The following is a 27,763-nucleotide window of genomic DNA, read 5'->3' as shown; positions in this document are numbered from 1 at the left end:
ATGTCATCTTTGGTAAAAGAGGACTTGGAGAAGAAACTATTCAAACCACTCTCACAGCATCTCTATGAATTTATTGAAATTGAGTTCCCAGTCCAGGATAGGTACTACCTCTGTGTATCAGGTAACTTACTGATTGTGTTCTTTCTTTTAAGAAAGTCCTATTCCAATGAGCATTCAGTGAGAAAGTGGGTGTCAGAGGGAAACGTACTTAGTACTTGGACAGTGTTACTGTGCTTGGGTCTGCTGCTGATCATGCTAGTGCTGAGAACTAGGCTCTACTGGATGGCAAAATCCAAAAAAAACTCAGTGTAACCTTGTGCTAGGAAAAAAATCTTTTAGCTAATTGTTCAGGAAACCGATCTGAAATGGCATTGGGTTATTTAGTATTCAAGGGGCTATCCAGTGCATTTTCTTTGCACATCATTGTATTAGCTTAAGATTTCTTTCTTTTTTATATACAAGCACAGAATTGCACTTATTGTTTTAAATAAAGGAGGGGTGGGGGCTATTCTTTTCAATTTACTGCCCTTGTTGGAAAGTGGATTGCTCTTTTCTCATAAAGAACAAGAAACCGTACCTTAATTTTCAAATGGGAACGATTTTTAATTATTTTTTCAAGGAATGGGGATTGAACCTGTGGTTTCATTGATGTGGAAATTTTCTATCTGAGGAAGACCACAATTTCTCTACAATTTAGAGTGTTAGTAAGAGAGGTGCCTGTAGCATTAGAGCTTCAGTGACTTGCCCAAGGTCACAGAGTCAGTATGTGGTAGAGGCAGAACCCAGAATTCCATGACTTCAGGACTGATTGTCTCTTTATCCATTGTGGCATGTAATATCTCATTATTTTTCTAAACATAACAGTATTTTTAAAAAAAAACTCTCTTCTCTTAGAGTCCTCTGTGATGATACTTTATTGATGGTAAGTAGATTGTAAAGATGAATTAGTGACAATAAAGCTTTCTCTTCCATATAGGATGGTTTATAATTGCATATAAACTGCTTTAGGAATTTTAACACTAAGAAGACAATATGATTACCAAAAAAGGCAAATTGATAAAAGAGGCAAATAATAACAAGAAGGGAAATTGCCCTCCAGTCAAGCGTCACTTAGTTCAAGATGGGCTTTGCTTCTCTAATATTTATACTTTATGGATATTCAGTCAATTAGTAACTATTAAATACCTACTAAGTGCCAGTAATTAGCATAGGGAATACAAAGACAAAAGACAATCCCTACCCTCAAGAGGCTCACAGTCTAATGGATAGCTTACAATCTAATGACCTGGACAGGAAAAGAAATTTAAAAATGTAGAAAACTACATGTTAGAAGAATAGACTTTAATTAATACTACATTTGTTAATACTACATACATATATGCATGCCACCAGGTATCTAAATTCAAAACTCATTGACAGAAAAAGAAGTTGATAATCAATCAGTATTGTACATGGATGTTATATCCCAAACTGCACTTTTATGATATTGTGGTACAAAAAGGAACAACAAATAAAATTCTAAAGGTCTAGTCAACTCAGAGTTCTACCTACATAATTATGGTTTGTTTAGTCTATAAAATGTCTTTTGAATGGAGATATGAACTATAGTCAGTATTGCATTTTATATACATAGCAAAATTTCTCTATTTAACTTTTCAGATGAATAGAAATAAAGGAAAAAAATGCTTATTCTCTGGTCCTTACATAAGTCATCAACAATCTTCTCAAAGGCCAGCTTATTTTAGTTTATGCCTTAACAGAAAAATTTTTGTGGGTATTAAGAATTTTCAAATACTCTTATTGTGGACTCCTCCTACTCTGTATCTCTGCTTCTCCTACCCCCAAATATCAACTTGGAATAGCTAGAAACTATCCGTGGCAGTAGCTGAGGCCTCCCAGGCCATACTTTTATGTGGTCCAGAACTAGGCAAAGCGAGTTAGTCAGAGACAAAGGTGGTTCTTGGAAGTAGAAAATAATTGATTACCAGATTATCCAATACAGAGTATAGGAAAAACATCAAAGGTAAGAGGAATGTCAGTATCTTGAAATGATGCAATCAACAACGAGTCAACAGTAAACAGAATCAAAACTCTAGACTAAATAAGACAACAAAATCCAGGTGCAAATTAGAATAAGGAAAGGATCAGAGCAGAGTCCCACAATTTGTCCTGATGAATAATTTGTCCAGGAAAGTATCTAAGCTGGGGTATGTGCACTTGGCCCTGCCTCCCCCCTCCCCTTATCCTCCTGGATGAGCCACGACTCTGGATAATTGCATGTTGCTACCAGAAAGCAGTTATCCTTGGACAGAATAACTGAAAAAGAATTGTATATTTCTAAAGAAGGTCCTAAGGATACTTCATTAGCTTTCCAGGAAACAGTAAAAGAGTATTTACTAATGATTTTTGAGATATGAGTACAAATTGTGGGAACCTAATTGAATAATGAGTTGCACAGAACATTAGTTCAACTGTCATACACAAACCACTATCCTCAAAATCTTACACAGATAGATTCTTAGCATCCCATTATTGAAACTGAGTCATAATAACAATAGTATCCATTTCTATAAGTATTTTAAATGGTTCATTGTATCCATGGCTCTATGACCCATGTGTATTATTTACTCCTCATTTTATGGATGAGAAAACTGAAGCTCAGAGAGGCAGAGGTGATTGTATGACAGTAATGACCATCCCATTATCTAGCACTGCACGCTAATATACTTTCATAATGTAAGAGGAAAAAATCAAAGAATTCCTATATCCAAATTAAACAAATATGTTTTGTATTAAAATGCTATCTGATGGAGTTAACATTCTTTTATTTCCTAGAATGGAATTACCCAGTCTTAGGTCATAGGACAGGCAGTGTTGCATAGTGGATAGAAAATTGACCTAGAGGGGCAGCTAGGTGGTGAAGTGGATAAAGCATCAGCCCTAGAGTCAGGAGGACCTGAGTTCAAATTTGGCTCAGGCCTAATAATTGCTTAGCTGTGTGACCTTGGGCAAGTCACTTAACCCCACTGCCTTAAATAAATTTTAAAAAAAGAATTGACCTAGAGCTAGAAAAAGAGATGAGTTTAGTTTGACCTCTGACACTAGCTATGGGAGCCAGGGCCCATACTTTCAGAGCTCTGGACAGATCTTTAAGATGGTAAGTTGCAGTGAAGGTCTTGATCTACGTTGTTAGAGGGCATTTACTCATCTGTGGGCTCTTTGTACCAATGAACCTGAAGACCCAGTCCCTGGTCCTAGTCAACTTAATGTTGATTCTCAAATTAATTTTCAGCCCATTGAGTCCCTTGATGTCTCTAGTAACTCAAAAAGAATCCTTTTCCTTTCTTTCTACTTCTAAATCTCACTTTCAAAAAATTATCCTTTTTACTTCCAAGGAATCAAGTTTTTCCAATTCAGCTCAACATTTAATTGGATTGATTCAAACTATAGTGAAACTTTATATTTTTAGAGCTTCTATGGTATGTTCACAACTGTACCAGGCACTATGAGAAGAGATTAAGAAAGAGCAGGTTGGAACAGCCAGTTGGTGCAGTGGATAGAGCACTGGCCCTGGAGTCAGGAGGACCTGAGTTCAAATCCGGCCTCAGACACTTAATAATTACCTGGCTCTGTGGCCTTGGGCAAGCTACTTAACCCCATTGCCTTGCAAAAACCTAAAAAAAAAAAAAAGGAGCAGGTCATTCACTGCTGCTATCAAGGAATTTAGGGACTAATTGGAAATACACATGAAATAATTCTATAAAAGAGTCAAGATAATATATAATCCTATGGAAGCTTTTCTGGGTCCTTTGTAGTGCTATGCCTTTCCTCTTCTGATTATTCCAATTTAATCTTGTATATAGTTAGTTTATAAATAATTGTTTGCAAGTTGTCTCTTCCATTAGATTGTGAGCTCAGGGATTATTTTTTCCTCTTAGCAAAGTGTCTGGTACCTAGTAGTTACTTAATAAATGCATGTTGATTTGATTTGATCTTCACTCCTGTGGCATTGGTAATAAATATAAATACAAATATGTATATTATATATATATATATAATTTTTTCCATTTTACTGATGAAGGCGTGAAAATAACTTGACCAAGAACATGAAGCTAATAAATATTATGCCTGCCAAGAAGCAATACTATACTTCAATTCCACCCCAAAATGAATTTTAATGAAGAGGGAAAAGCTACAACTAAATATGTGCTAAGTTGATGTGGTGCAGACCACTACAGGAGAGAAATCAGCCTAATTTTGGGCTCTCCTCAGAAATGACCAGGTTCTCACCAAGACCCATCTATCTAAGATGTGAGGAAGAAAGGCTGGGAGGAAGAGGAACAAATAAGGCAGGGAGTCAAATAATAACAGGTAGGAATGGGACAGTGAGACAGTGAGAATGGAATTTTCAGTGCCTAGAAGGAAAGAAAAGTTATCCTGATTTGAGATACAAAAATGAATCCAAGCCCAGTTCCCTAGTCCCCCTGAATTCTCTTCAAACTCTACCAGAGCCCTCAATTTGAGATATTTTTCTGAAATATAAGAAGTTAAGGGGCGGCTAGGTGGCACAGTAGATAAAGCACTGGCCCTGGAGTCAGAAGTACCTGAGTTTAAATCCGGTCTCAGACACTTAATAATTACCTAGCTGTGTGGCCTTGGGCAAGCCACTTAACCCCATTTGCCTTGCAAAAACCAAAAAAAAATTTTTTTAAAAAAAGAAAATTAGTGATTCACACTAAGATTCTGAAGACAATATAAACCCATTCTGTACATATTTCTGTACTATTTCTCCCTCTCAGTGCAATAAATATGGAACACAGGTAGCAAACAAAAATTCCATGAACTACAGTGATAAATATTTTTGTCAAATCATTGCTAATAGTGTGATCCTTTGTGTGTCAAGTAACAATAAGAAGAGACCACTAAAGATAGTTGAAAAGAGTCTAGGTCAATTTAGAAACATTGTGAATTTAGGTTATTGGGTAAAAAGGAGTAGCCCAACCCAAACTTCTGAATTGGGACTAGTTTTGACAACCCACAGAAGTACCACTGATATAAAGAAAACACAGGTGAGAGAATTCTGCTGCTCCAGAATGAGTGTGGAGTGAGGAGCACCGATCTCAGAGCAGCCCTACAGTGAGAACCTTCAGCAGGAATCTAGGGAAACCAGCCTGCACCTCCAGAGCACAGCCCACAGATGGTAAGGGGATCGGGGAGACTGCAGAAATCCCTCTGCTCTACCTGGGGCAGGACTCTGCTGTTTTCCCACACTCAGATCCAGGTTGCAGTTTGGCCTTCCATACCAAGATAGCAGGGACCTTCTTCACAGCTCTGGCAGAGGGGAGTGCCTATGGTCATCTAAATATCAAATCACTAGCAAGAGAACATAAGACCTTAGAGGGATAAAGGTTCCTGTGGGGTGTCCCAAAAGAAAACCCCAAAGCAGGTATCCCAATAATACTCAAAAGCTCAGGAAGCACCCCAAAACCAGGCACAGGCTGGAGAAATGAGTAAACAGAGGGGAAAAAAAGGCTCAACACTGAGGAATTCTTTGTCTATGATCCCAAAAAGGATCAAAATACTCAATCTGAAGATGAGGAAGTACAAGCTCCTGTATCTAAAGACTCGAAGAAAAACGGAAGTTGGGCTCAGGCTATGATAGAGCTCAAAAAAGATTTTGAAAATCAAGTAAGTGAGATAGAAGAAAACTTGGGAAACGAAATGAGAGAGATGCAGGAAAGACATGAAAAAGAAGTCAGCAGCTAAGTCAATGAGATTCAAAAAAATGCTTCAGAAAATTACATGTTAAAAACCAGCATAGGTCAAATGGATAAAACAGTTCAAAAAGTTATTGAGGAGAATACTTTAAAAAGCAGAATTGGCCAAATGGAAAAAGAGATAAGAAAGCTCTCTGAGGAAAAAAAATCCTTCAGATGTAGAATGGGAGCTAAAGGAAGCTGATGACTTTACAAGAAATCAAGACACAATACTTCAATACCAAAAGAATGAAAAATAAGAAGAAAATATGAAACATCTCATTGAAAAAACACCTAATATGGAAAACAGATTCAGGAAAGATAATTTAAAAATTATCAGGATACCTGTAAGTTATGATCAGGAAAAGAGCATTGACCTCATTTTTTTTTTTGGTTTTAACATTTTATTTGTTTTCCAATTATATACAATAGTAATATGTACCCATCATTTTTTGCAAGGCTCTGAATTCTACAATTTCTCTCCCTTCCCTCCCCCCCCATGAAGGCTGTCTGACAGTCTCTACATTGTTTCCCATGCCATACATTGATGTAAATTGAATGTCATAAGAGTAAACATAAGAATAAACATAACATTCTCCCCGCCCCAAGAAGATAGGAAACCTCAAGAATAGAGAGAGAGAAAAAATATACTTTAGTCTGTGTTCAGATTTCAATGGCTCTGTCTCTGGGGTGAGTTGCTTTTCCTATCATAAGTCCAACAGAGAAGTTGCTTCAATATTTTTTCCTCAGTTGCTATTACTAGCTGTACCTCCACTCTATTTCTCCCCACTCTCATTTATTCTATTCATCTCTCTCTCTCTCTCTCTCTCTCTCTCTCTCTCTCTCTCTCTCTCTCTCTCTCCTTTCATTCTGGCCCTGTCCAAAAATTGTATTGCATCTGAGTACCCTCTCCCTTGATCTTCCTTCTATTCTATCACCTATTCCCCCTTCCCAACACCCATTCCCCCTCATCCAGTCCCTTTCCTCCCATCCTTCTCCAGGGCAAGACAGATTTCCTAAGCCTATTAAGTGTGCATGCCATTTCCTCCCTGAGCCATTTCTGATGAGAATGAAGGTTCACTTATTCCCCCTTGCCTTCCCCCCCTCACCACCATTGAAAAAGTTTTTGACTCCTATGTGAAATCTCTCAGCTTCTTTTTCATCTCCCTTTCCTTCCTCCAGTACTTTACCCCATCGCCCATTGACTCCATACCTTTACCACATCATACCATTATATTCCACTCCTTCCTATGTCTTGTCTTTATATGCTCCTTCTAACAGCTCTTATAAATTAGAAAGTTCATATGAGTCATCAATATCTTCTTCCCGTGTAGGAATACAAACAGTTCAACAGCATCAAGTTCCTCATAGTTAGTTCCTCTCTTCCACTCCCTCTATGGTTCACCAGCATCCTGTACTTGGAAATCAAACTTCCTGTTCAGCTCTGGTTGTCTCCTTAGGAAAGTTTGGAAGTCCCCTGTATCATTGAAAATCCATCTTTTCCCCTGAAAGAGGATGTTCAGTTTTTCTGGGTAGTTGATTCTCGGTTGTAAACCAAGACCTTACTATGGAGCTTTGGTAGTTGACTTGTCGGTTTCTGACAGCTTTTAGAATTTTCTCTTTGATTTGGGAGTTTTGGAATTTGGCTATCATATTCCTGGAAGTTTTTCTTTTGGGATCCCTTTCAGTGGGTGACCAGTGAATTCTCTCGATTTCTATTTTACCCTCTGCTTCTAGGATCTCAGGGCAATTTTGCTGTATTATTTCTTGAAAAATAAAGTCTAGGTTCTTCTCCTGGTCATGGCTTTCAGATAATCCAATAATTTTCAAATTATTTCTTCTGGATCTGTTTTCAAGGTCAGTTGTTTTTCCAATGAGATAGTTCACATTTTCTTCTAAGTTTTGGCTTTTTTTTGGAAGAGTTTTATTTCTTTCTGCTGTCTTATAAAGTCATCAGCTTCCTTTAGTTCCATTTTGCATTTGAAGGAGTTATTTTCTTCAGAGAGCTTTTTTATCTCATTTTCCTGATGAACAATTCTGCTTTTTAAGGCATTCTTCTCCTCATTTGCCTTTTGTTTTGCTTTTTCCATTAGGCCTAAACTAATTTTTAACATATTATTTTCTTCATTATTTTTTGTTTTTCTTTCGCCAAGCTTTTGATTTGGTTTTCATGATTTTTCTGCATGGCTCTCATTTCTCCTCCCAATTTTTCCTCCACCTCCCTTAATTACTTTTCAAAGTCTTTTTTGAGCTCATCCACAGCCTTGACCTCATTTTTAAAGAAATCCTACAGGAAAATTGTCCTGATATCCTAGAAGCAGAGGGCAAAATAAAAATTGAGAGAATCCACCAATCTCCCCTGGAAAGAGATCCAAAAAAAAAAAAAAACAACCCCCAGGAATATTATGGCCAAGTTCCAGAACTCCCAAGTCAAAGAGAAAATACTACATCAGCCAGAAGGACACAAATATCATGGAGCTGCAGTCAGGATCACACAGGATTTAGCAGCAACTACATTAAGGGCTCATAGGGCAAATGATCTTGGAATGCAACTGAGAATCAACTACCCAGCAAAACTGACCATCCTCTTCCAGGGGAAAAGATGGACTTTCAATACAGCAAAATTTCAAATGTTCCTGTTGAAACAACCAGAGCTGAACAGAAAGTTTGACCTTCAAGTACAGGACTCAGGTGAAACATAGATAGCAAAGGGGAAGGGTAAATTATGAGGGACTTAATGATGATGATGAATTGCATGTATTACTGCTTAGAAAAATGATACTGATAATACTCACATGAAACTTCTCATTTAATAGAGCAGGTAGAAGGAGCTTCTATAGATGAAACACAGGACAGAGCTGAATTTGAAGATATAATATATTCTAAAAATGGAGTCAATGGCTAAAAGAGAAACGAACTAAGAGTAAGAAAGGAGAGGTGGAATAGGCAAATATAGTTCATATAAAAGATTTTTTTTTTGCAATGATACAGAAGGGGGAAGGCAAGGGGCAATGAGGGAGCCTTCACTCTCATCAGAAATGGCTCAGAAAGGAAACAGCATACACACTCAATAGGGTATAGACATCTAGAGTAAAAAGGAGAGAAGGGGGATGGTGGAAGGGGGAATGGGGGTGATAGAGGAGAGGGTAGATCGTAGAAGAGAATAGTCAGATATAACACATTTTCTTTTATATTTTTTGCAAGGTGCTGGGATTGGGTGGCCTGTCTGGGACCACAGGGCCAGGTGGTTGCTGGGTCTCTGGGGTGGTATGTGGGCTCAGGGCCTCTTAGTCCCAGGGCCAGTGATCAGTCTGCTGTGCCACTCAACTGCCCTACAGCACATTTTAGAAGAGGAACAGAGTGAAAAGAGAGAGAAAATATAATATATTGTAGTGGGGAAGAATGGATGGAGGGAGTTACAATCAACAACAGCAACAGTGGAAAAATATGGAAATAACTTCTATGATGGACTTATCATAAGGAATGTGATCCACCCGAGACAGAGATGATGGTATCAGAACACAAAATGAAACACATTTTTTTCTCTTTCCTTTATTTCTCATGAGAGTCTATATTTCTTGGGGGGTAGGGGTATTATGTTTAGTCTTAAACAAGAATATTTTAGTAATGAATAAAAACATATCACTTGTACAAAAATATTCTTAGCAGCTCTGTTCGTGGTGGCAAAGAATTAGAAATTAAGTAAATGTCCTTTAACTGGGGAATGGTTTAAAATGTGGTATATGTATGTGATGGAATCTATTGTTCTATTAGAAGTCAGTGGGGGGGGGGTGGAGCCAAGATGGCTACAAGAAGGGATCCAGTCTCAGGTGATCTCTGATAAAACTTCTAAACTAAGGACTCTAACTAAACTTTTGAGAGACAGAACCCACAAAGGGACCCAGTGAAGCAGTTCTCCTACTCAAGGTAACCTGGAAAAGAGCAGAAAGGCTCTGCTCTCTGGGGTTGGAGAGGCAGCCTGCCCGAGGGGTGGCCCGCCAGAGCCAAAGAACTTCAGCCTCCCGGAGGCAGCCCCAGGGCGCTGGGAGCCATGGCTCAGAGCAAGCATGTGGAGCCCAGCCCTCAGGGCACACAGCCTGCAGCCAAGCCAGCACAGCCCAGATCCGGAAACAGAAGCTGGCAGAGCCAGTAAGCAGGAGCCTCCAGGGCATGAGCCCATTGAGCTGAGGGAGGGGAGTGAAGAGAGACTGCAGAGCTCTGTCCTCTGCCTCTGGAACAGGACTCTGGGGCTCTGACCACATTCAGATCCTGATCACAGTCTAGGTCCCCCATAGAACAGCAGGGCCCCCTCACCTCAGCCCCATGGCAGAGGGGGGTGCTTATGGTCATTCACAGACCAGGAGGGAGGACAGAGCCTCACACACTGAGACCCTTGTGGGAGTGCCCCAAAAGCTCAGGAAGCACCCCAAAACCAGGCCCAGGCTGGAAAAATGAGCAGAGAAACAAGAATAAGACCATTGAGAAATATTTTGCAAATGAGCCCAAGAAGGATCAAAATACTCAGTCTGAAGATGAGGAAGCACAAGCTCCTGCATCTAAAGACTCCAAGAAAAACAGAAATTGAGCTCAGGCTATGACAGAACTCAAAAAAGACTTTGAAAATCAAATGAGGGAGTTGGAAGAAAAATTGGGAAAAGAAAGGAAAGAGATGCAGGAAAAACATGAAAATGAAGTCAGCAGCTTAGTCAAGGAAATCCAAAAAAATGCTGAAGAAAATAGCATGCTAAAAACCAACTTAGGTCAAATGGATAAAACAGTTCAAAAAGTTATTGAGGAGAAGAATGCTTTAAAAAGAAAAATGGGCCAGATGGAAAAAGAGATAGAAAACTCTCTGAGGAGAACAAATCCTTCAGACAAAGAATAGAATTCAGAGAGATTGATGAATTTACCAGAAATCAGGAATCAATACTTCAAAACCAAAAAAATGAAAAATTAGAAGAAAATATGAAATATCTCATTGAAAAAACAACTGATATGGAAAACAGACTTAGGAAAGATAATTTAAAAATTATTGGAATACCTGAAAATCATGATCAGGAAAAGAGCCTTGACATCATTTTCAAAGAATTACTACAGGAAAATTGCCCTGATATTCTAGAAGCAGAGGGCAAAATAGAAATGGAGAGAATCCACCGATCCCCCAGAGAAAGAGATCCCAAAAAACCAACCCCTAGGAATATTATAGCCAAGTTCCAGAACTCCCAAGTCAAAGAGAAAATATTACAAGCAGCCAGAAGGACACAGTTCAAATATCGTGGAGCTGCAGTCAGGATCACACAGGACTTAGCAGCAACTACATTGGAAGCTCATAGGGCTTGGAATATAATATACCGGAAGGCAAAAGAGCTTAGAATGCAGCCAAGAATGAACTACCCAGCAAGGCTGAATGTCCTCTTCCAGGAAAAAAGGTGGACTTTCAATGAACCAGGGGCATTTCAAAGGTTCCTTTTGGAATGGCCAGAGCTGAACAGAAGGTTTGATCTTCAGATACAGGACTCAGGTGAAGCATGGAGATTGGAGGAGAGGGGGGAAATATGAGGGACTTAATGAGGATGAACTGCATGTATTCCTGCATAGAAAAATGACACTGATAATACTCATGAACCTTCTCAGTTAATAGAGCAGGTAGAGGGAGCTTTTATAGTTGAAGCACAGGAGAAAGCTGAATTCAAAGATAAAATATGGTGTAAAAATGGAGTCAATAGATAAAAAGGGAAATGGAATGGGAGAAAGAAAAAGGAGAGGGGGAATAGGCCAAGATATTTCATATAATAAGATTTTTTTATTACAATGAGCTATTGCAATGATATGGAAGGAGGGAGGCAAGGGGGAATGAGGGAACCTTTGCTCTCATCAGAGGTGGCTAGGAGAGGAAACAGCATATATCCTCAATGGGGTATAGGCATCTGGAGTAAGAAGGAGGGTGGGGACAGGGGGAAGGGGTGGGACGTGAGTGATGGAGGAGAGGATAGACCATGGGGGGAGAGTGGTCAGATATAACATATTTTCTTTTTTACTTCTTGCAAGGGACTGGGATTGGATGGCCTGTCTAGCACCATAGGGCCAGGTGGATGCTGGGCCTAATGGGTGGTATGGGGGCTTGGGGCCTCTTGGCCCCAGGGCCAGGGAACTGTCTGCTGCGACACTCAAATACCCTACAGCAGAGTCAGAGTGAAAGGAGAGAGAAAATATAGTACATGGTAGTGGAGAAATAAGAAAGGAGGGAGTTGGGATCAGCAATGGCAACGTTGGAAAAATATGGAAGTAACTTTTGGGATGGACTTATCATAAAGAATGTGATCCACCCGCGACAGAGTTGGTGTTGGAACAAAGACTGAAGCACATTTTTTGTTATTATTATTTGGGGGAGGGTGCAGGGCAAATGGGGCTGGATGGCCTGCCTGGGGCCACATAGCGGGGTGATCTTTGGGTGTCTGAGGCCGGATTTGGACCCAGGTGCTCCTGGCTCAATGGCCAATGCTCTGTCTGCCAACCAGCCACCCTTACTATTATTACTATTTTATTTTATTTTGGGTCTTTTTTTTTCTTCATTTTGGTTTTTGCAGGGCAGTGGGGATCGGGTGGCTTGAAGGTCACACAGCTGGGTGATTGTTGGGTTTACGAAGCTGGATGTGGGCTCGGTGCTTTTGGCTCCAGGGCTGGTGCTTTGTCCATTGATTGCGCCACCTAGCCATACCTACAATTATTACTATTATTTTTTAATTTTAATTTTTTTTCTCTCCCCTTTACTTTTTCGCCCAAGCAAGTCTATATTCGTGGGGGGAGGGGTATTTTGTTTACTCATAAACAAGAATATTTTATTAATGTAAAAAAAATTTGTACAAAATGAGAATAAATAAATAAGGGGGGGGGGGGTCAGTAGGAATGGGAATTCAGGGAAGCCTGGAAAGATTTGCATGGACTGATGCTGAGATAGATGACCAGAACCAGAGGAACATTGTGCACCCTAACAGCAACATGGGGGTGATAACCAACCTTGATGGACTTGCTCATTACATTAGTGTCACAATCAGACACAATACTTTATTTTCTTCCTTAGATTTCTCTCTCATCACATTCAATTTAGATCAGTGTATACCATGGAAACAATGTGGGGACTAGCAGACTGCCTTCTGTGGGGAGTGGGGGGAGGGAGGCAGGATTGGGGGAAAAAAATTGTAAAAAATTCAAAATAAAAAAAGAGAGGAAAAAAAGGAAACACATAAGAACAGAGTCCCTTGACCACAGTAGTCTTGTTTCTTTTAGTAAGATTTAGGTTGGGAGAATGGGATGAAATAGCAATAAAATTCCATTAAACATAAGAGGCAGGTATCTTGAGCTTTTATGCAATACTTTCTGCTCATGAACAGCTTTCATTTTCTTAAAGTTTGAAAAAAATTAAATATGCAAAACACTTTTAAAATTAACTGGATTTTGCATTCTCAAACTATTTTCCCTTCAAAAGATGTTTTCTCAGAGATTCACTTTCTCACACATGCACATCTACTAGATCAAATTGCACCTGTGGGATATTGTTAAAATTCTCTGTGGGAAAGTTTAAATGAAATATCTTGTTCATCCAGGTTTGAATTCAAACTAGGGTCTTAGTTTGAAATGGTGGATAACTCCTATTAGAGTTTCTCTACAGCACAGTAGATTTTCAATCTCCAAACAAGGAAGACTTGGTTTAAGCCCTTTGTCTGATCTATACTGGCATCATAACCTAGACAAGTTGTTTAATCCCACCATGCTCTAGCTAACTCTCTAATAATGTAAGTTTCAGAAAAAGTGATTAACTACATTAGCAGAAGGAGTTTCCATAACTAGGAGTTCCCTTAACTAGGATTTCCCTCTACCAATCAAATCACAACTCTAGTCCATATCCTTAAAAAATACACACATATCTTTGACATTATTAATACTGATTTTAACTAAGGTTCCATTTTAGTATACTGCTTTCTCCTCTTAACTTCTATAATTTGAGATTTTAGAATTGATAGATTACCTATCAACAAATTAAATACAACTGAGTCAGCTTCTCCAGACACTTTCTCGGACCTTGAGCATATGTGGTGTATCTGAGAAACTATTGGTGATGATGAGCTACAATTCAAAAATTTAAGCCAAGGAAGGAAGCACAGAGGTCTTCCAGTCCAACCCCACCCCAATTTTATAAACAACAAAATTGAAACCCAGATAAATAATTGATTCTCCCACAATCATTTACAAAGTAAGTAACAAAGTAGATTTGAATTCATGTCCTTTGACTCCAAATCCAACGTTCTTTCCACTTTCCCATGTCCAATTTTATCCTAACTTTGATGGATATAAAAGACTAGAGTGAATAACAACAATAGCAAGTACAGTAAAAGAAACAGGTCATGAGGCAACTAGGTGGTACAGTGGAGAGAGCACCAGTCTAGGAATCAGGAGGACCTAAATTCAAATGTGACCTCAGACATCTGATATTTACTAGCTGTGTGACCTTGGGCAAGTCACTTGATCAAATTGTTCATAAAAACAAACAAAAAAAGAAATAGGTCATAAACTCATGGGCTCTTACTTTGGATACCTGTATCTATTAAAAAAATATAAACCACTTTTCAGAAACCTCAACAGAATGTTCAAGCTGAATCCCCTAGAGCTATTATTCTCAACAAAGTCACCATATATATATATATATATATATATATATATATATATATATATATATTAATGTGAATGAATTGGAACTTGTATCTTCAAGATGAACTTATGGTGATTATACTCCATCTTGAAGAAACAAGTTCCAATTCATTCACATTAATTTAGCACAAAAATAAGATTAGCTCCTCCTTCCGGGAAAAAAAAATTTAAGAAATACTTGGCTTGGCACAATTCCAGTGATCATATTTTCTGTAGATTCTTTTTTTAAGGTTTTTTGCAAGGCAATGGGTTAAATGGCTTGCCCAAGGCCACACAGCTAGGTAATTATTATGTATCTGAGGCTGGATTTGAACTCAGGTAGTCCTGAATCCAGGTTCAGTGCTCTAACCACTGCACCACCTAGCTGCCCACCCCCAGTGATCATATTTTCAATAAACCCCAAACACTTTCATCAATTTCCCCCAAGCTTTAGTGTCACGTGATTTGGTTAGTTCACTGGTGACCAAAGTAACCACAGCAACCATTACAATATTAGCTGTCCAAACACTAAATATAGACTCCTCTATTCTAAGTCAGGTTCACATGAAAGATTCTTGTCCCGTGGCACACTAACTGCTAAATGTTAAGTATAAGACATTCAGTTTGATTGGAGCATTTCTATATAGCTTGCCATAAATTAAGATATCTTCCCCTTCAATTGACCAACTCCTTTTTTGTTCAATTGACCAAACTACAATCCAGTATGCTGAATAACAGGCATTTCTAAAACAGAAATTGTATTGCAATTAAAAATTAAGATAAATGATGGGCATGAAGTGAAGGCTATAAAAAAAGAGAGAAGGAAGGAAGAAAGGAAGGAAGGAAGGAAGGAAGGAAGGAAGGAAGAGAGAAGCCTAGTGAAAAATTGCATCTAGATTTGCTTGATCCTTTAATTCCCTGGGAGAATATCTTTTTACTCACAGAAAGTTATTATAAAATTCTATTTCTGATGCTACCAAAACCACAACAGTAATGTTTACCTATCTGAACACATTTCTGTTTTAAGACAATGTGATAGGGGTGGCTAGGTGGCGTAGTGTAAGTTTTCATTTTGCTCTTGCATTAAAACACATATTGCAATTTAATTTTGTTGGCAACAAAATGCACACATGGAGATTATAGGTTGGGCCTACTCCAGCCAAAGTGAACTCTTTGGTTATTGGCTTAGGAATATTTTTAGAGTCTCATAGGCTCCAAAGAGGCTATTTTGCCAAATTAAAGTATTTATGCACCCTTTATGCCACAGAATTTTCCCAAAGTGTTAAACTCTTAACTTAGTTTCTTTTTAACGGTGGTACAAGATCAGTTTCAACTAAACAAAACATTTATACAGCAATTATAGATACAAAACTATGCAGTAGATGGAGTCAGAAGAGAACCAGTTTCAAATTCTGTCTCTTAACACTTATTAGCTGTTATATGATTATGGGTGTCATTGAATCATCAAATCTCAGTTGCCTCATCTGTAAAATGTAGATAACAATATCTACAACTCAAATGGTATAATGCATGTGGAAAATTTTGTAACCTTAAAATAATGGATAAAATATTAGATAGACAGGTACAATTTTTGTGTTTAAGAACATTGTTCTAAGGATAGCAAATTAGTTTTCTCAGATAAGAATATTCAAAGAGATCTGAGGGATAAAAATGGAAAGCAAAAGAATTGCCTTAAAAATATTAAGATTTCAGAAAATAAGTTTTCTACTTATTAAAAAAACTAATTTAAACATTATTTTGGTTTTGTTCTTTAGTGTGAAACTAATGAGATAACATACATAAAATACTTTGCAAAGCTTAAAGCATTTTACTGTTTTGAATTTTTTAAGTTTCTAAATAGTTATTTATAATAACATCCTATTCTTTTAGTATACAGCATTACTAGTCAACTACATATGATCTTTGAACATGCATATTTTTCAGTAAACAACTTCTACTAAACAACTTCTCCTCCCATTGTGACAAATGGAAAAATATTTATGAGATGCCTAGTTCTACATGTGATACAGTTTTTGTAAATATAACAAAAACTGGTCCACATTGGGAGCAAATCCAAAATCTTATTGTGAGTTTTAAGCATGCTTAAATCAATTGGCTAACCAAAGTTGTTACATACTTTCATCTCAGAACATCCCATAATCACTTTTTTTAATCCAAATCAACAGGCATTTGTTAAGTGCCTATATGCTGGACTGAAAAACAACAAAACAATAAACATATGCGTGTACTACTAGTCTCAGAGGAAGAAATTATCTTCCTTCTAAAACTAACACTACTATCTACAGTTTGAACCTGATCCCTTTTCATCTCCTCCAAGATTTGGCCTCTTCATTTATCCTCTTAGTCCTTAATGTCCTTCCCTTCTACCTTCATACATTCACAGCTTACTCCATTTCTTCTTTTCAATTTGCTCAGGTCAAAAAATTTGAGGTCATACTTACTATCTGTCCTTACTTTTTTATAACTAATTGTCATTAAGTTCTTTTCTCTTCCATTAAAAAATCTTTCGGATTTTTCTCTTAATTTCCATTGTCCCTACAGGTACTCACCATTTCACACTTAGACCATTGCAAAAGTCTCCTAATTGGTCATTTTGCCAATACAACTCCTTTTTCCTTTTCAATTTGTCCTGTATACCACTGTCAGACTATTTTCTCTAAAACAGGACTTTCAATCCACCGTTCAAGAAATTATAATGTCTCCCACTGTTTCCACTACTTCAAGATTCTGCAATGCTACATTTTGTGTACTTGCTCAATTGATAATAGAATTTTTAGAAAGTTACAATGGTTGAAGAATTTATGACCCTAGAGTTAACCTGCTGATGAACCTCTAAGATTTTAACTAATCTGATCCTTAGGCAACAGGTACAATTCATCACATGACCTATAATCAAAATCTTTCTATCTTGGTAGAATTTGCTAGAGCTTTCATTTTATTGGTAAAACCTTCTATTAGTTAAAAAAAAAAAAGATCACCTAGTCAGAATGAATCCTCAGAATAAGACCTTAGCAGAACAGACAAAAATCAGGAATTTCATCATGTCATTCAAGAACCCAAGTTCTCATTGCTTATCTCAAGAAGCTTAAAATACTGAGTATGGTTTTCAAATTCCTCCATAATCTGTCCCTCCAACATAGAATGCCTACTTTCATTTTTCTTATTATACAAACAACTCAATTCCACTCTTCTCAAAGATTTTTTCCCAACTCCTCAAATTCCAAAGATATGTCTCTCTTCTGAATTCTACCATTTTTAACAATCTATAACATTTCATTTTCCCACTTTGTTTAAATGCTATCTTGCATTGTTTTCTCTTTATATAATAGGTAGCTAAAAAATACACATTAAATAATAGATTGAGAATGCTAGGAATTCAGGGGTTTTCTTGGCAAAGATATTGAAGTGGTCTGCCATTTGCTTCTCCAGTTTACTTTGCCAGATAAATTAAGGTGAACAGGGTTGAGTGATTCCCCTAGGGTCGCACAGATAGTAAGTAAATAAGGTCAGATTTGAACTCATGAAGATGACTTCCTTATTCCTAATCCAGGGCTCTATACACTATGACATCTAGCTACCTGGACTGTGTTCATAGCACTGCTAAATTCTGATATGTGATGATTCATGAGTTACTTTAATTTCAGAGAACATTACCTTGCTTACATTTTATTTCAGGGGCTTGCTTAAATGTTTCAGCTGGAAGTAAATGATATGAATTATGTAACACAATGTATTTTTAAAATCTTTAGATATCTGAACCCATCATGCCACAGCCATTTGAAGGGTGTATGTGTTACCCAGTTTTGATGCCTAGTCAGATCATCAAAGATGGGGACACTCATGAGGAAGACAACAGGAACCTACTTCTGGAAGAAGATATTTTATGTTCCCCTACTGCATAGGTGGCAGCAGCTTCTTTCTCATTGGTTGCATAACTGGAACATGCTGCATCTTTAAAACTACCCAAATTGAGACATCTCTCTCCCTTCCTCTATCCCCCCATTTTTCCCCTAATTCCACAAAATGAAGCGCCTGTTCATCATATTTGCATCTAGGAAATTAGCAACTGCTACAAATAAGTATTTGATTATTGTTTTGTTGATTTTCTAGAATTCAGGCAATAATAAAATGTCAATAATGCCAATTAAACTTGAAAATGTGTTGTGTTTACATTTTTGGGGAAGAAAACAGTTAGTAAACATTTATCAACACATCCCTGGGTACAGTCAAGGTGCCACCTTCTCTAATTGTTAGCTTTTCCCAATCTTTCTTTCCCTGGAACTTATTTCTTCTCTCAAGGCCAGAAGACCAGGATTGCTTCTCCAAGTTTTCATCAATTCTGCCCCTCAGTCTGGCATGAAGCATTGAATAGTCAATTTCTAACCAATAAAGAAAGTCTCCTACAAATGGACTTAATGGCACAAGTTATATATGTTATTAAAATATTCATTTTTGTCTAGGTAGTTAAAACAGTTGCACATATTTTTCTATTTTAATCTTAAGAAATCATACATAAATGGATAGAAGGGCATGATGCCTGATATCATTATTATTATTATTATTATTATTATTATTATTTCAAGAGTAATACAACACATACATGAAACTTTCACCTCAATTCAATTCTTTTGATAATGTGATCACATTAAAAATAGGCATTGGAAGTTTATGGATCAATTCAGCACATAAATATCGATTCAAGGTGATATTGACTTAGAAATTGAAGTTTCTTGTATTTTTAATGTAATATCTCTCCAAATTTAAAAAAAATAAAGTACATTTAAGAATAGCAGCAGCAGCAACAGCAGCAGCAGCAGCAGCAGTAGTAGTAGTAGTAGTAGCGGTGATAGTAGTAGTAGTGGTAGTAGTAGTAGTAGTAGTAGTAGTAGTAGTAGTAGTAGTAGTAGTAGTAAGGTGGTGCTGGTGATGATGGTAGTAGTAGTAGTAGTGGTAGTAGTATAAGAGCAATAGCAGCAGTAGTAGAAAAAGAGACAAAGAGCACTCTGGTCTCAGCATTAAGAAGACCTAGATCTGTGTCCAAACCTACATACTAAAGGGGGCAGCCCTGTAGAAGTCATTTAAATTTCCAGTGCCATGAGGCAAATCGTGGTGACTATTAGTTGTATAAAAAGAGATTATCTGTATTGGTAGGAAAAATTTCTTACCAGTAGTTCAATACAGTGACCAAAGCAAGTTTTAATTTAAAAAAAAAAAAGTGACAATTTAGAGGGAGTTAGGTATGCTAAAAAGTTCACTGAATTAAGAGTCAGATTCAAAAAATGTGATTCTGATTAATACCTGCTATCAATGTACTTGAGTAGTCACTTCTCTTCTCTGGGCCTCAGTTTCTTCATCTGAAGATGAAGAAATTGTACTCAAACTCTAAGGTCCTTTCCAAACTGATGATTCTTCAATTTCTCTACTTGTAATAAATGATAATATTAGTATAAATCATAAAGTTGCAGCAAAAATATAAACTACAGGGAATAAAACACTGAATACTATACTGAATTATTTCATTATCCTTTGAAAGCCCATGAAAACTATATAATTTTTATCTTGCAGTTACTAAAAGAGAAGAAGTAAAAATAATTATGGTGAAACACTACAGAATAGGTCTAGATGAAAAATATGAAGTAACCAAAAAATGGTCTTTAAATGATCTGGAGATGATTGATGGAAAAGAAGCAGATACTGTAAGTATAATATTAATATATTATATTAATAGAATAATATAATACTAAGCCTTCTAAACTTCTATATCCTTATATATTTCTGATACTCAATAATTAAGATATTATATTTTGTGGGTGACCTGCTGATAAAAGAGTTTGTTGGTATTTTTGTTCCTTTTTTGTATAATATTTAAAAATTTTCTATTAAACACAGTATCTAATCTAGATTTTCCCAATCAATCTCCCTGTTAATTTCAAAAATCTTATCTGGTTGACATTTAAATTAACTTCTCTGAGCTCATAGGGAACCCCTACAACCACATGAATTCTCAATACCTCCATCACCCCTCCAGCAGGGATCACAACTGAATTAATAGAATCACAGAATTGGAAGAAACTTTCCCATTCAATTTCCTATCTTTCCATTCTTGGAAGATTATTATGTAGCTTTCAATTAAACACTTCCAATCATTTCCTTTAAAAAACAATTAATTATCAGAAAGTTCTTCCTCATTCTGAGTTTAAATATGCTTCCCAATACCTTCCAATCATCAGTACTTTCCTCTGGAGCTGCACAAAATAAATCCATTCTCTCTTTCAAAAGATTTATCTATAGATGGTTATCTTGTTTCCTTAAAGTCATTTCTTTTCAGGGTATCCATTTCCATTTTCCCAATAAGTCTCAAAAGACATGGTTTCTAGATCCTTAACTACTTTGGTGACCCTCCTCAACTTGCCCCAGTTTGTCAATGTAGAATATAGTGCTAAAAATTGATTATATAATGCTTGTATCAGAGGCTCCTTACTGACAGAAAAGGCTTGTATCTAAACTTTGAGGACTTCTCTCTTTCCTGACTTGACTGCTCCCATGCAAATGGAACTTGGGAATGTTAGTATCTAATGCTTTCCAAAAAGTACCCATCAGCTCACTCATTGTACCAGTCTGCCCTATATCTGCCTCTATATACGAATGCCTAGAAATATTAACGTATGGTACTCCCCCAAAGGGAGTCTATAAACTAACTTCTATTTAAACATTTGGGTTCATAAGGCATCAACACAGAACAAGTTTTATTTACAATATCAAGGATACAAAGTCCCCAGAACCAGTCAAAAATTTCTCTCTTCTTTCTAATGGGTCTGAACCTCTTACGGATCAATACAGAACTCTATATTTTGACCCCAAAGATATCACAAAATAAATGACTATGCTTTGCTGAAGTGAAAATATACTTTATAGCATTCTTTTACTCTACCAGTTTAATAGTTTTATTTTTTAATAAAGGAGAAATATGGATGATTAATGATGAATCCATTCTCACTCTGAGTAACACTATGACCCTTTTCTAAATACTTAGAAATCACTTATTTAGTACAGCACTTTGCAGGATTAAGATTGATGTCAAGGTTACTGATTTATAGTTTACAGAATCTAACCTTTTCTCCTTTAAAATTTGGGAAAACTTTCTCCAGAATTTCTCAGACATTACTTAAAATCATTGTATAATCACTTCATTAACTTCTTTCAATACTCCTAGATTTTTTGTTTAGATACTTAGTCATTTAAAGAAGCAAATTCCCTATTCACTTATAAAGGCTGTCAATCCTAATAACCATATTTGCTCTATCCTTACTTATTCAAAGATCATATATCCTAGTTAAAAATAACTAAATAAAAGGGAGCAGCCAGGTGGCACAATGGATAGAGCAGCAGTCATGGAATCAGGAGCACCTAAGTTCAAATTCAGCCTCAGACACTTAATAATTGCCTAGTTGTATGACCTTGAGCAAGTCGCTTAACCCCACTGCCTTGCAAAAAAAAAGATGCAAAAAGTTCAAAATTTTTTCTCTTGCCATTTTCTACTAGTAATATTTGCTCTTATTTGGATTTATGCCCAAAAGATGATAAAACTCTTCATACTCTTTTATCCAGAAATATCACTACTAGGTCTGTGTCCCAGAGATCATAAAAAAAGGGAAAAGACCCACATGTACAAAAATATTTATAGCAGCTCTTTTTTTAAGTGACAGAGAACTGGAAATTGAGGGCATGTCCATCAGTTGGGGAATGGTTGAACAAATTGTGAGATATGAATGTGATGAAATACTATTATTCTGTAAGAAATAATGAGCAGGTAGATTTCAGAAAAACCTGAAAATACTTATATGAACTAATGCTGAGTGAAGTGAGCAGAACCAGGAGAACATTGTGCACATTAGCAACAACATTGTGAGATGATCAGCTATCATAGATTTAGTTCTTCTTAGCAACAAAGTGAACAAAGACAACTCTAAAAGACTTATGATGGAAAATGCCATCCATATCCAGAAAAAAAAACTATGGAGTCTGAATGCAGAATAAAGCTACTATTTAAAATTGATTTTATGTTTTTTCTTTCTCATGGCATTTCCCCTTTTGTTTTGATTCATCTTTCATGACGTGACTAATATGGAAATATGTTAAACATATTGTACATATGAAACCTATTAGATTACTTATTATCATGAGGAGGTGGAAGGGAGGGAGGTAGAAAAATGTGGAACTCAAAATCTTATAAAAAATCAATGTTGAGTACTCTTTACATGTAATTGGGAAAATAACATAAAAAAAATTACTTGTTCCTTATCTATCAGGCAACCCCTTCCTTCTTCATCTTCTTGTCCAAATGTGGAATTATTTTTTTTTAATTCTCTTTGACATTTCTTAGCATGATTCATAAATCTCAAGGCATGCCAGGGTCTTACACATCCTTACACTATTCTTAGTTTTATACTATTCTTTACATTCAATCTTTACATCTCTTACATTATGTCCTTTAAAAATATGACATCAGAGAGCTGTGCAACCATATTATTTTCTTTAGAAAGGTCACTGCTTTTATTATCAAAATTTCATTTCTCTTCTTTCATAAACTTTATCCCATTTTAAAGTCTTCAGTCAAAGTTGATGTCTATATTTTCCTCTAAATATCTTTAGAATTTTTTTTTCTGAAGTGAGGATTATGTAGACTGTAGTTAGTAGTTCCCATTCTCAGTATTATGATCTATGGCAGAGCTATTCGAAAAGAGGTCAGTGAGTCACTAAAATGGCAAATCAAAATATATTGTCAATTGTTTCAATAATAACTTTTAAAAGTAAGTTTGGACAACCCTGATCTATGGTGTTTAAAAAGTTTGAAAGACATAATTTCTAGGTCACTTTATTAATTTAACCATTTAATCGTTTAGAAAGGTAAGTGTTCCAGAGATTAGTAATCAACTCTGATTCGTTAAGTAATGAGAGAATGGCTATTACAATTGACTAGGCCAAGCCTCCATTAATCCAGTCAAAGAATTTATTCTTACCCATATCTGAGGTTAGAGCACAATGACTTCCCCACATGTGGGGTCGAACAAGAGATTTTTTAAAAAATTAATCCAATCTCATTATCAGTAATGTCCTCCAAGAGATTGAATTTTGAAATGATTATAGAAAAGGGGAGAACTCTGGATCTCCCCCAAATCAATGGTTATTAATAATCATTTATCTCAGATCTTTACTTATAGGACCTAATGTTCTAGGAATTTTGTCTTTTCACAGCTCTTGTAATTCAGTTCTCAAAAATCAGTACATTTATTACTGTTTTCAACAAGAATTATGTAATTCTAAGTGGAGGAATTTAGAAGCAGAAAGAGGTCAAAAAATGAAATGGAATAGAATTAAAACTAAATTTATGAAAAGGCAACCTGGGTCTTAAAAAGTGAATTGTTGCAAACATGAAGCATCACAGTGTGGTAGAGGACACTGGCCTAAAAATTAGGAGATCATAGTTCTATTCCTGGATCTGTCTCTAACAAACTGTATGATATTAATCTGGTTACTTTATTCTGCTGGGTATCTACTGCTTCCTCTGTTTTATGTGATAATTCAGTGAAATTATTTCTATATTCTTTCACTTTAAATTTCTATGAAATTAATGTCAAAGATTCAACAGATATACTAAATGATTATGTGATAAATTATTTATGAGCATCCCAGAAGCATGAAGAATATTTATTCTATGTTGATGGAGAATAATGTTTAGTATGTACATATGATTAGGAAAAATATTGAGGCTTGGTCAAGGGAAGCAATTTTTGGTAATGAAATTTACTGTCTTTTAATATGCCATTGTGCCTATGGATGTATTTTAACTTCCCTTTACACATTATTTTAAGCATTATGGTAATGAAAGACAGAGTAGAACAGTAATTAATAAAACAAAATTAGTGGCTTTATGAACTTCGCTGATTTGTTTCCTACCTACCATGAGGTAGTCTAGACTTTTTCTACATGAAAAAGAAGTTACAAATTCATGTCATCAATCATTTGCTCAACTATATTATACCTAAATTTAAAATTGGATAAATTGTTAAGGTCATATTTATGCTTTTATATTCCCATGGATTCATGACCTCATTTATATTTTGTTTGATTCAGATCAAAACTACTCCATTCTTGCCCATTCTATATAACATTTGTTCATGTCCTCCCTTAAAAATCAGCAGAGTCCACCCAATGCACCAGCAGCCATCCTAACAGTCTTGTGACTTTGTGTGGACATCAATTTGTCCACTGGTTGTCCTTTGCTCATGCTTCATACATGTGTGTATATGTATATATAATACATATATATATATACATTCCTCATCATTTATTGCTATGATACATCCTTTTCTAAATTTTATTTTATTTTTCCCCTGTTTATAGGCAAAAAAAACTTTCAACATTTACTTCCAAAACTTTGAGCTCCAAATTCTTTCTTTCTCCTACTTTATTCCCCATTCACTCCTCCTCATGGAGAAAGCAAGTTATTTGATATATATTTAAAATGTGTAGTCATGAAAAACATTACTACAATATCATGTTCTAAAAGTAAAAATAATCCACCCTAAAAAAGAAACATCAAGAAAAATAAAGTGAAAGGACAAAAAAAGTATGCTTCAATCTTTGTTGAGACACCATCAGCTCTGTCTTTGGGATGGAAAGCAAAAGTCCTTCAGGGTTCTCTTGGGTCACACATTGCTGAGAAAAGGTAGGTCTTTCACAACTAATCATCCTGCAATATTGCTGCTACTTTGTATATAGTACATTTCCCACTGCATCTGCTTATAAGTTTTTTTACTTATAGTAAGAATCCTGTTCATCATTGCCAATAACAGAACAGCATTTCATCTGATAACATCCTTTACAACTTGGTTTTTATTTAAGTTTTGCTCCTTCCATTGGTTACCTTCTCATACGAGACCTTGTGTATGTATTTCCTAACCAAATGCGTATTTTTTAAAAAATATCTTCAATATGTTTCTTATGGGCTTTAAGAAGACCATTGAATTGAATCAAAGGAGACTTGTGTTTAAAAAGTTGGGGGGGGGGGAAGCACTATGTTGCAATTACAAATAGAGTATGGAGATAATGCAATTTGTTCATTATTAGAAAAAAGTTTTCATCTTGTTTTGAAGAATTAAGAATGAAAACCATAGGGGGCGGCTAGGTGGCGCAGTGGATAGAGTACTGGCCTTGGAGTAAGGAATCCAGCCTCAGACACCCAATAATTACCTAGCTGTGTGGCCTTGGGCAAGCCACTTAACCCCATTGCCTTGAAAAATCTTAAAAAAAAAAAAAGATTGAAAAACATAAAATTAAACATAATTTAGGAATAGGCAGATTGTCATACTTGAATAAAGTATATATAAATTGATTTCGCAACTATTTGGTCATTTGGATATAGCTGAGACATGAAAAATTAGTCCTGCCAATTTCAGAAGGGAATTTAGTTAAAATGGGAATGCAAATTCACTGAAGAATAAATTATTTCAACAGGAATAAAAGGGACTTATTTATCTCCTAAAATAAGTATTTATTTATAAGATTGTCAATACCAAATTAATAATGGTTTGATTAGATCCAACGATAATGTCAAATCACAAATGAATTGGCTTATATTTCATGCCAGGATTAGTCTTGTATTCTTCAAAGTCAGTAGATTGATGGCATGTAATATATGAATGGTAAAAAATTTGATGTTTCATCTCTGAGCTTGGGATGGGGAAAGTATTACAGCATTCAGAGGATGAAGAGAAAACTCCTTTTGGCCCTCCTTGGGGCCTTTAAGAAGGTTCATATTAGCATGCTATTTCCTATTTTCAAATAAACCCACATGCACAGAGAAGGCTGGACAATCGGGTTTAGTAATTCAATAGTCCCAGATAGTGTTCATATGTATGATGAGGGAAAAAACACGTGTACCACTAAAATTATTTAACTTTATAGTTCCTTGCCAAGGGGGGGGGAAGAAAAGAAATATATTAGAACATTAATTTTTAAACGAATATGTTTATAAGGATTATTTCTGACTTTTAGAAACATGTCATATTGAGATTTTAAAAGACTAGTAAACATGATAACTATGGAAAACAGTGAAACTGTGTCTGTCTCAGTGATTATGACAAAAATACTTTTCTTCCCTTTTTTCTTTTAGGATAACCCATTTTTTGATCTGCATTTCAAGAAAGTCTACAGTTTGGAAGCTTATAGTTGTGCTTCCAAATATTCCTTTGCCCGAACCGTAAACAAATTGAATCATGCTTATCTTAAAAAGGACCTACAAATTGTGAACTTTGATACTACCTACATAAATGATGATTCAATTTGGTCTTCCAACAACAAGGACTGTTTAGTCCTTATGAGAATATGCTTCTATGCTTTCAATCTCGTGTGTCTTTCTCTCTGTCCCCTGCCACTTTAATACTATATGTTACTTTCATTAATAGCCTCCCAATTTTAAAAAATTTCATGTTAAATATTATTACTTGATTCTTCTCTCTTTATTAGTAACTACATTTTTGTGAAAAGAAAATGAATAAGTGAATGAAGTGAGATGTCAATTTACTCTTAACTACTCAGTATTTTGTTCCTGTCTACCTAATTTTTCTTTACTAACTATTGAAGGAGTCAGCTAATAATGATAAATAAAATTGTTTACAGAATGACGAATGAATTATCTAATTACTAAAAAGTATTGAGAGTAGAGATATGCCCTCAATTCAATCTATAGCTTGGTGTACTCATAATTAGAGGCTGATAAAAGTTTTCAAATGTGTGGATCTTAGGCAATTTTAAAAACATTTAAGTGAGATTTCCATAGAAATTGAAAATATTTACAATATTTACAGCTGTGAAGGTTTGGCTGAAAAAGGGCTTTCATTCTCACTATGGTAATGTAGAAATGAAGAATCTTTGCAGACTATGTCCCTTTCTTCCCATTAGATAGTTCTAAGAAATAACCTTCTCTTAGTCTACATATTTACCCCCAAATCCCACACTTTAGAGACTTGGGCTTCCCTAATGTGTCTTTATTATATATCATCCCTGAATCTGATTCAACAAAGTTTAACCTAAGGGAATGATCTTGACTGATGTGGATTATGTCTCTCTAAGTTTATAAAAAGTTATTAATAAAGACAAGAACCATCAGATTCCATCACGATTGGCTCAGTCCAGATAGAAAAGTCTAGCAAATTAAAGAGATGTCTAATTTTCTGACCTATTTTTGTCCTGACTATAGCAAAATAGTCATTGGCATTTTCTACTGCCCTCTCCACTGT

General features: G+C 36.0%; 1 protein-coding gene across 1 annotated transcript; it reads left to right on the top strand.

Moving 5' to 3' along the window:
- EXOC1L (exocyst complex component 1 like) lies at window positions 1-26,904 on the top strand. The gene is made up of 3 exons (XM_074227457.1): window positions 1-121; window positions 20,028-20,158; window positions 26,638-26,904. Exons 1-3 carry the CDS (start codon window positions 1-3, stop codon window positions 26,902-26,904), a joined length of 519 nt encoding a protein of 172 aa, XP_074083558.1.
- The last annotated feature ends 859 nt before the right edge of the window (window positions 26,905-27,763 follow it).

The sequence above is a fragment of the Macrotis lagotis genome, chromosome 3, assembly GCF_037893015.1.
Source record: "Macrotis lagotis isolate mMagLag1 chromosome 3, bilby.v1.9.chrom.fasta, whole genome shotgun sequence".
Lineage (NCBI taxonomy): Eukaryota > Metazoa > Chordata > Mammalia > Peramelemorphia > Peramelidae > Macrotis > Macrotis lagotis.
The sequence above is the reverse complement of the archived record's forward strand: the minus strand, read 5'-3'. Positions and strand labels throughout refer to the sequence as shown.

Bases quoted from the DNA above. Each gene is read 5' to 3' on its own strand.
- EXOC1L (XM_074227457.1), top strand. From the start codon at position 1: ATGTCATCTTTGGTAAAAGAGGACTTGGAGAAGAAACTATTCAAACCA. The intron at 122-20,027 runs GTAACTTACTGA...TTTATCTTGCAG, and splicing joins GTACTACCTCTGTGTATCAG to TTACTAAAAGAGAAGAAGTA. The intron at 20,159-26,637 runs GTAAGTATAATA...TTTTTCTTTTAG, and splicing joins ATGGAAAAGAAGCAGATACT to GATAACCCATTTTTTGATCT.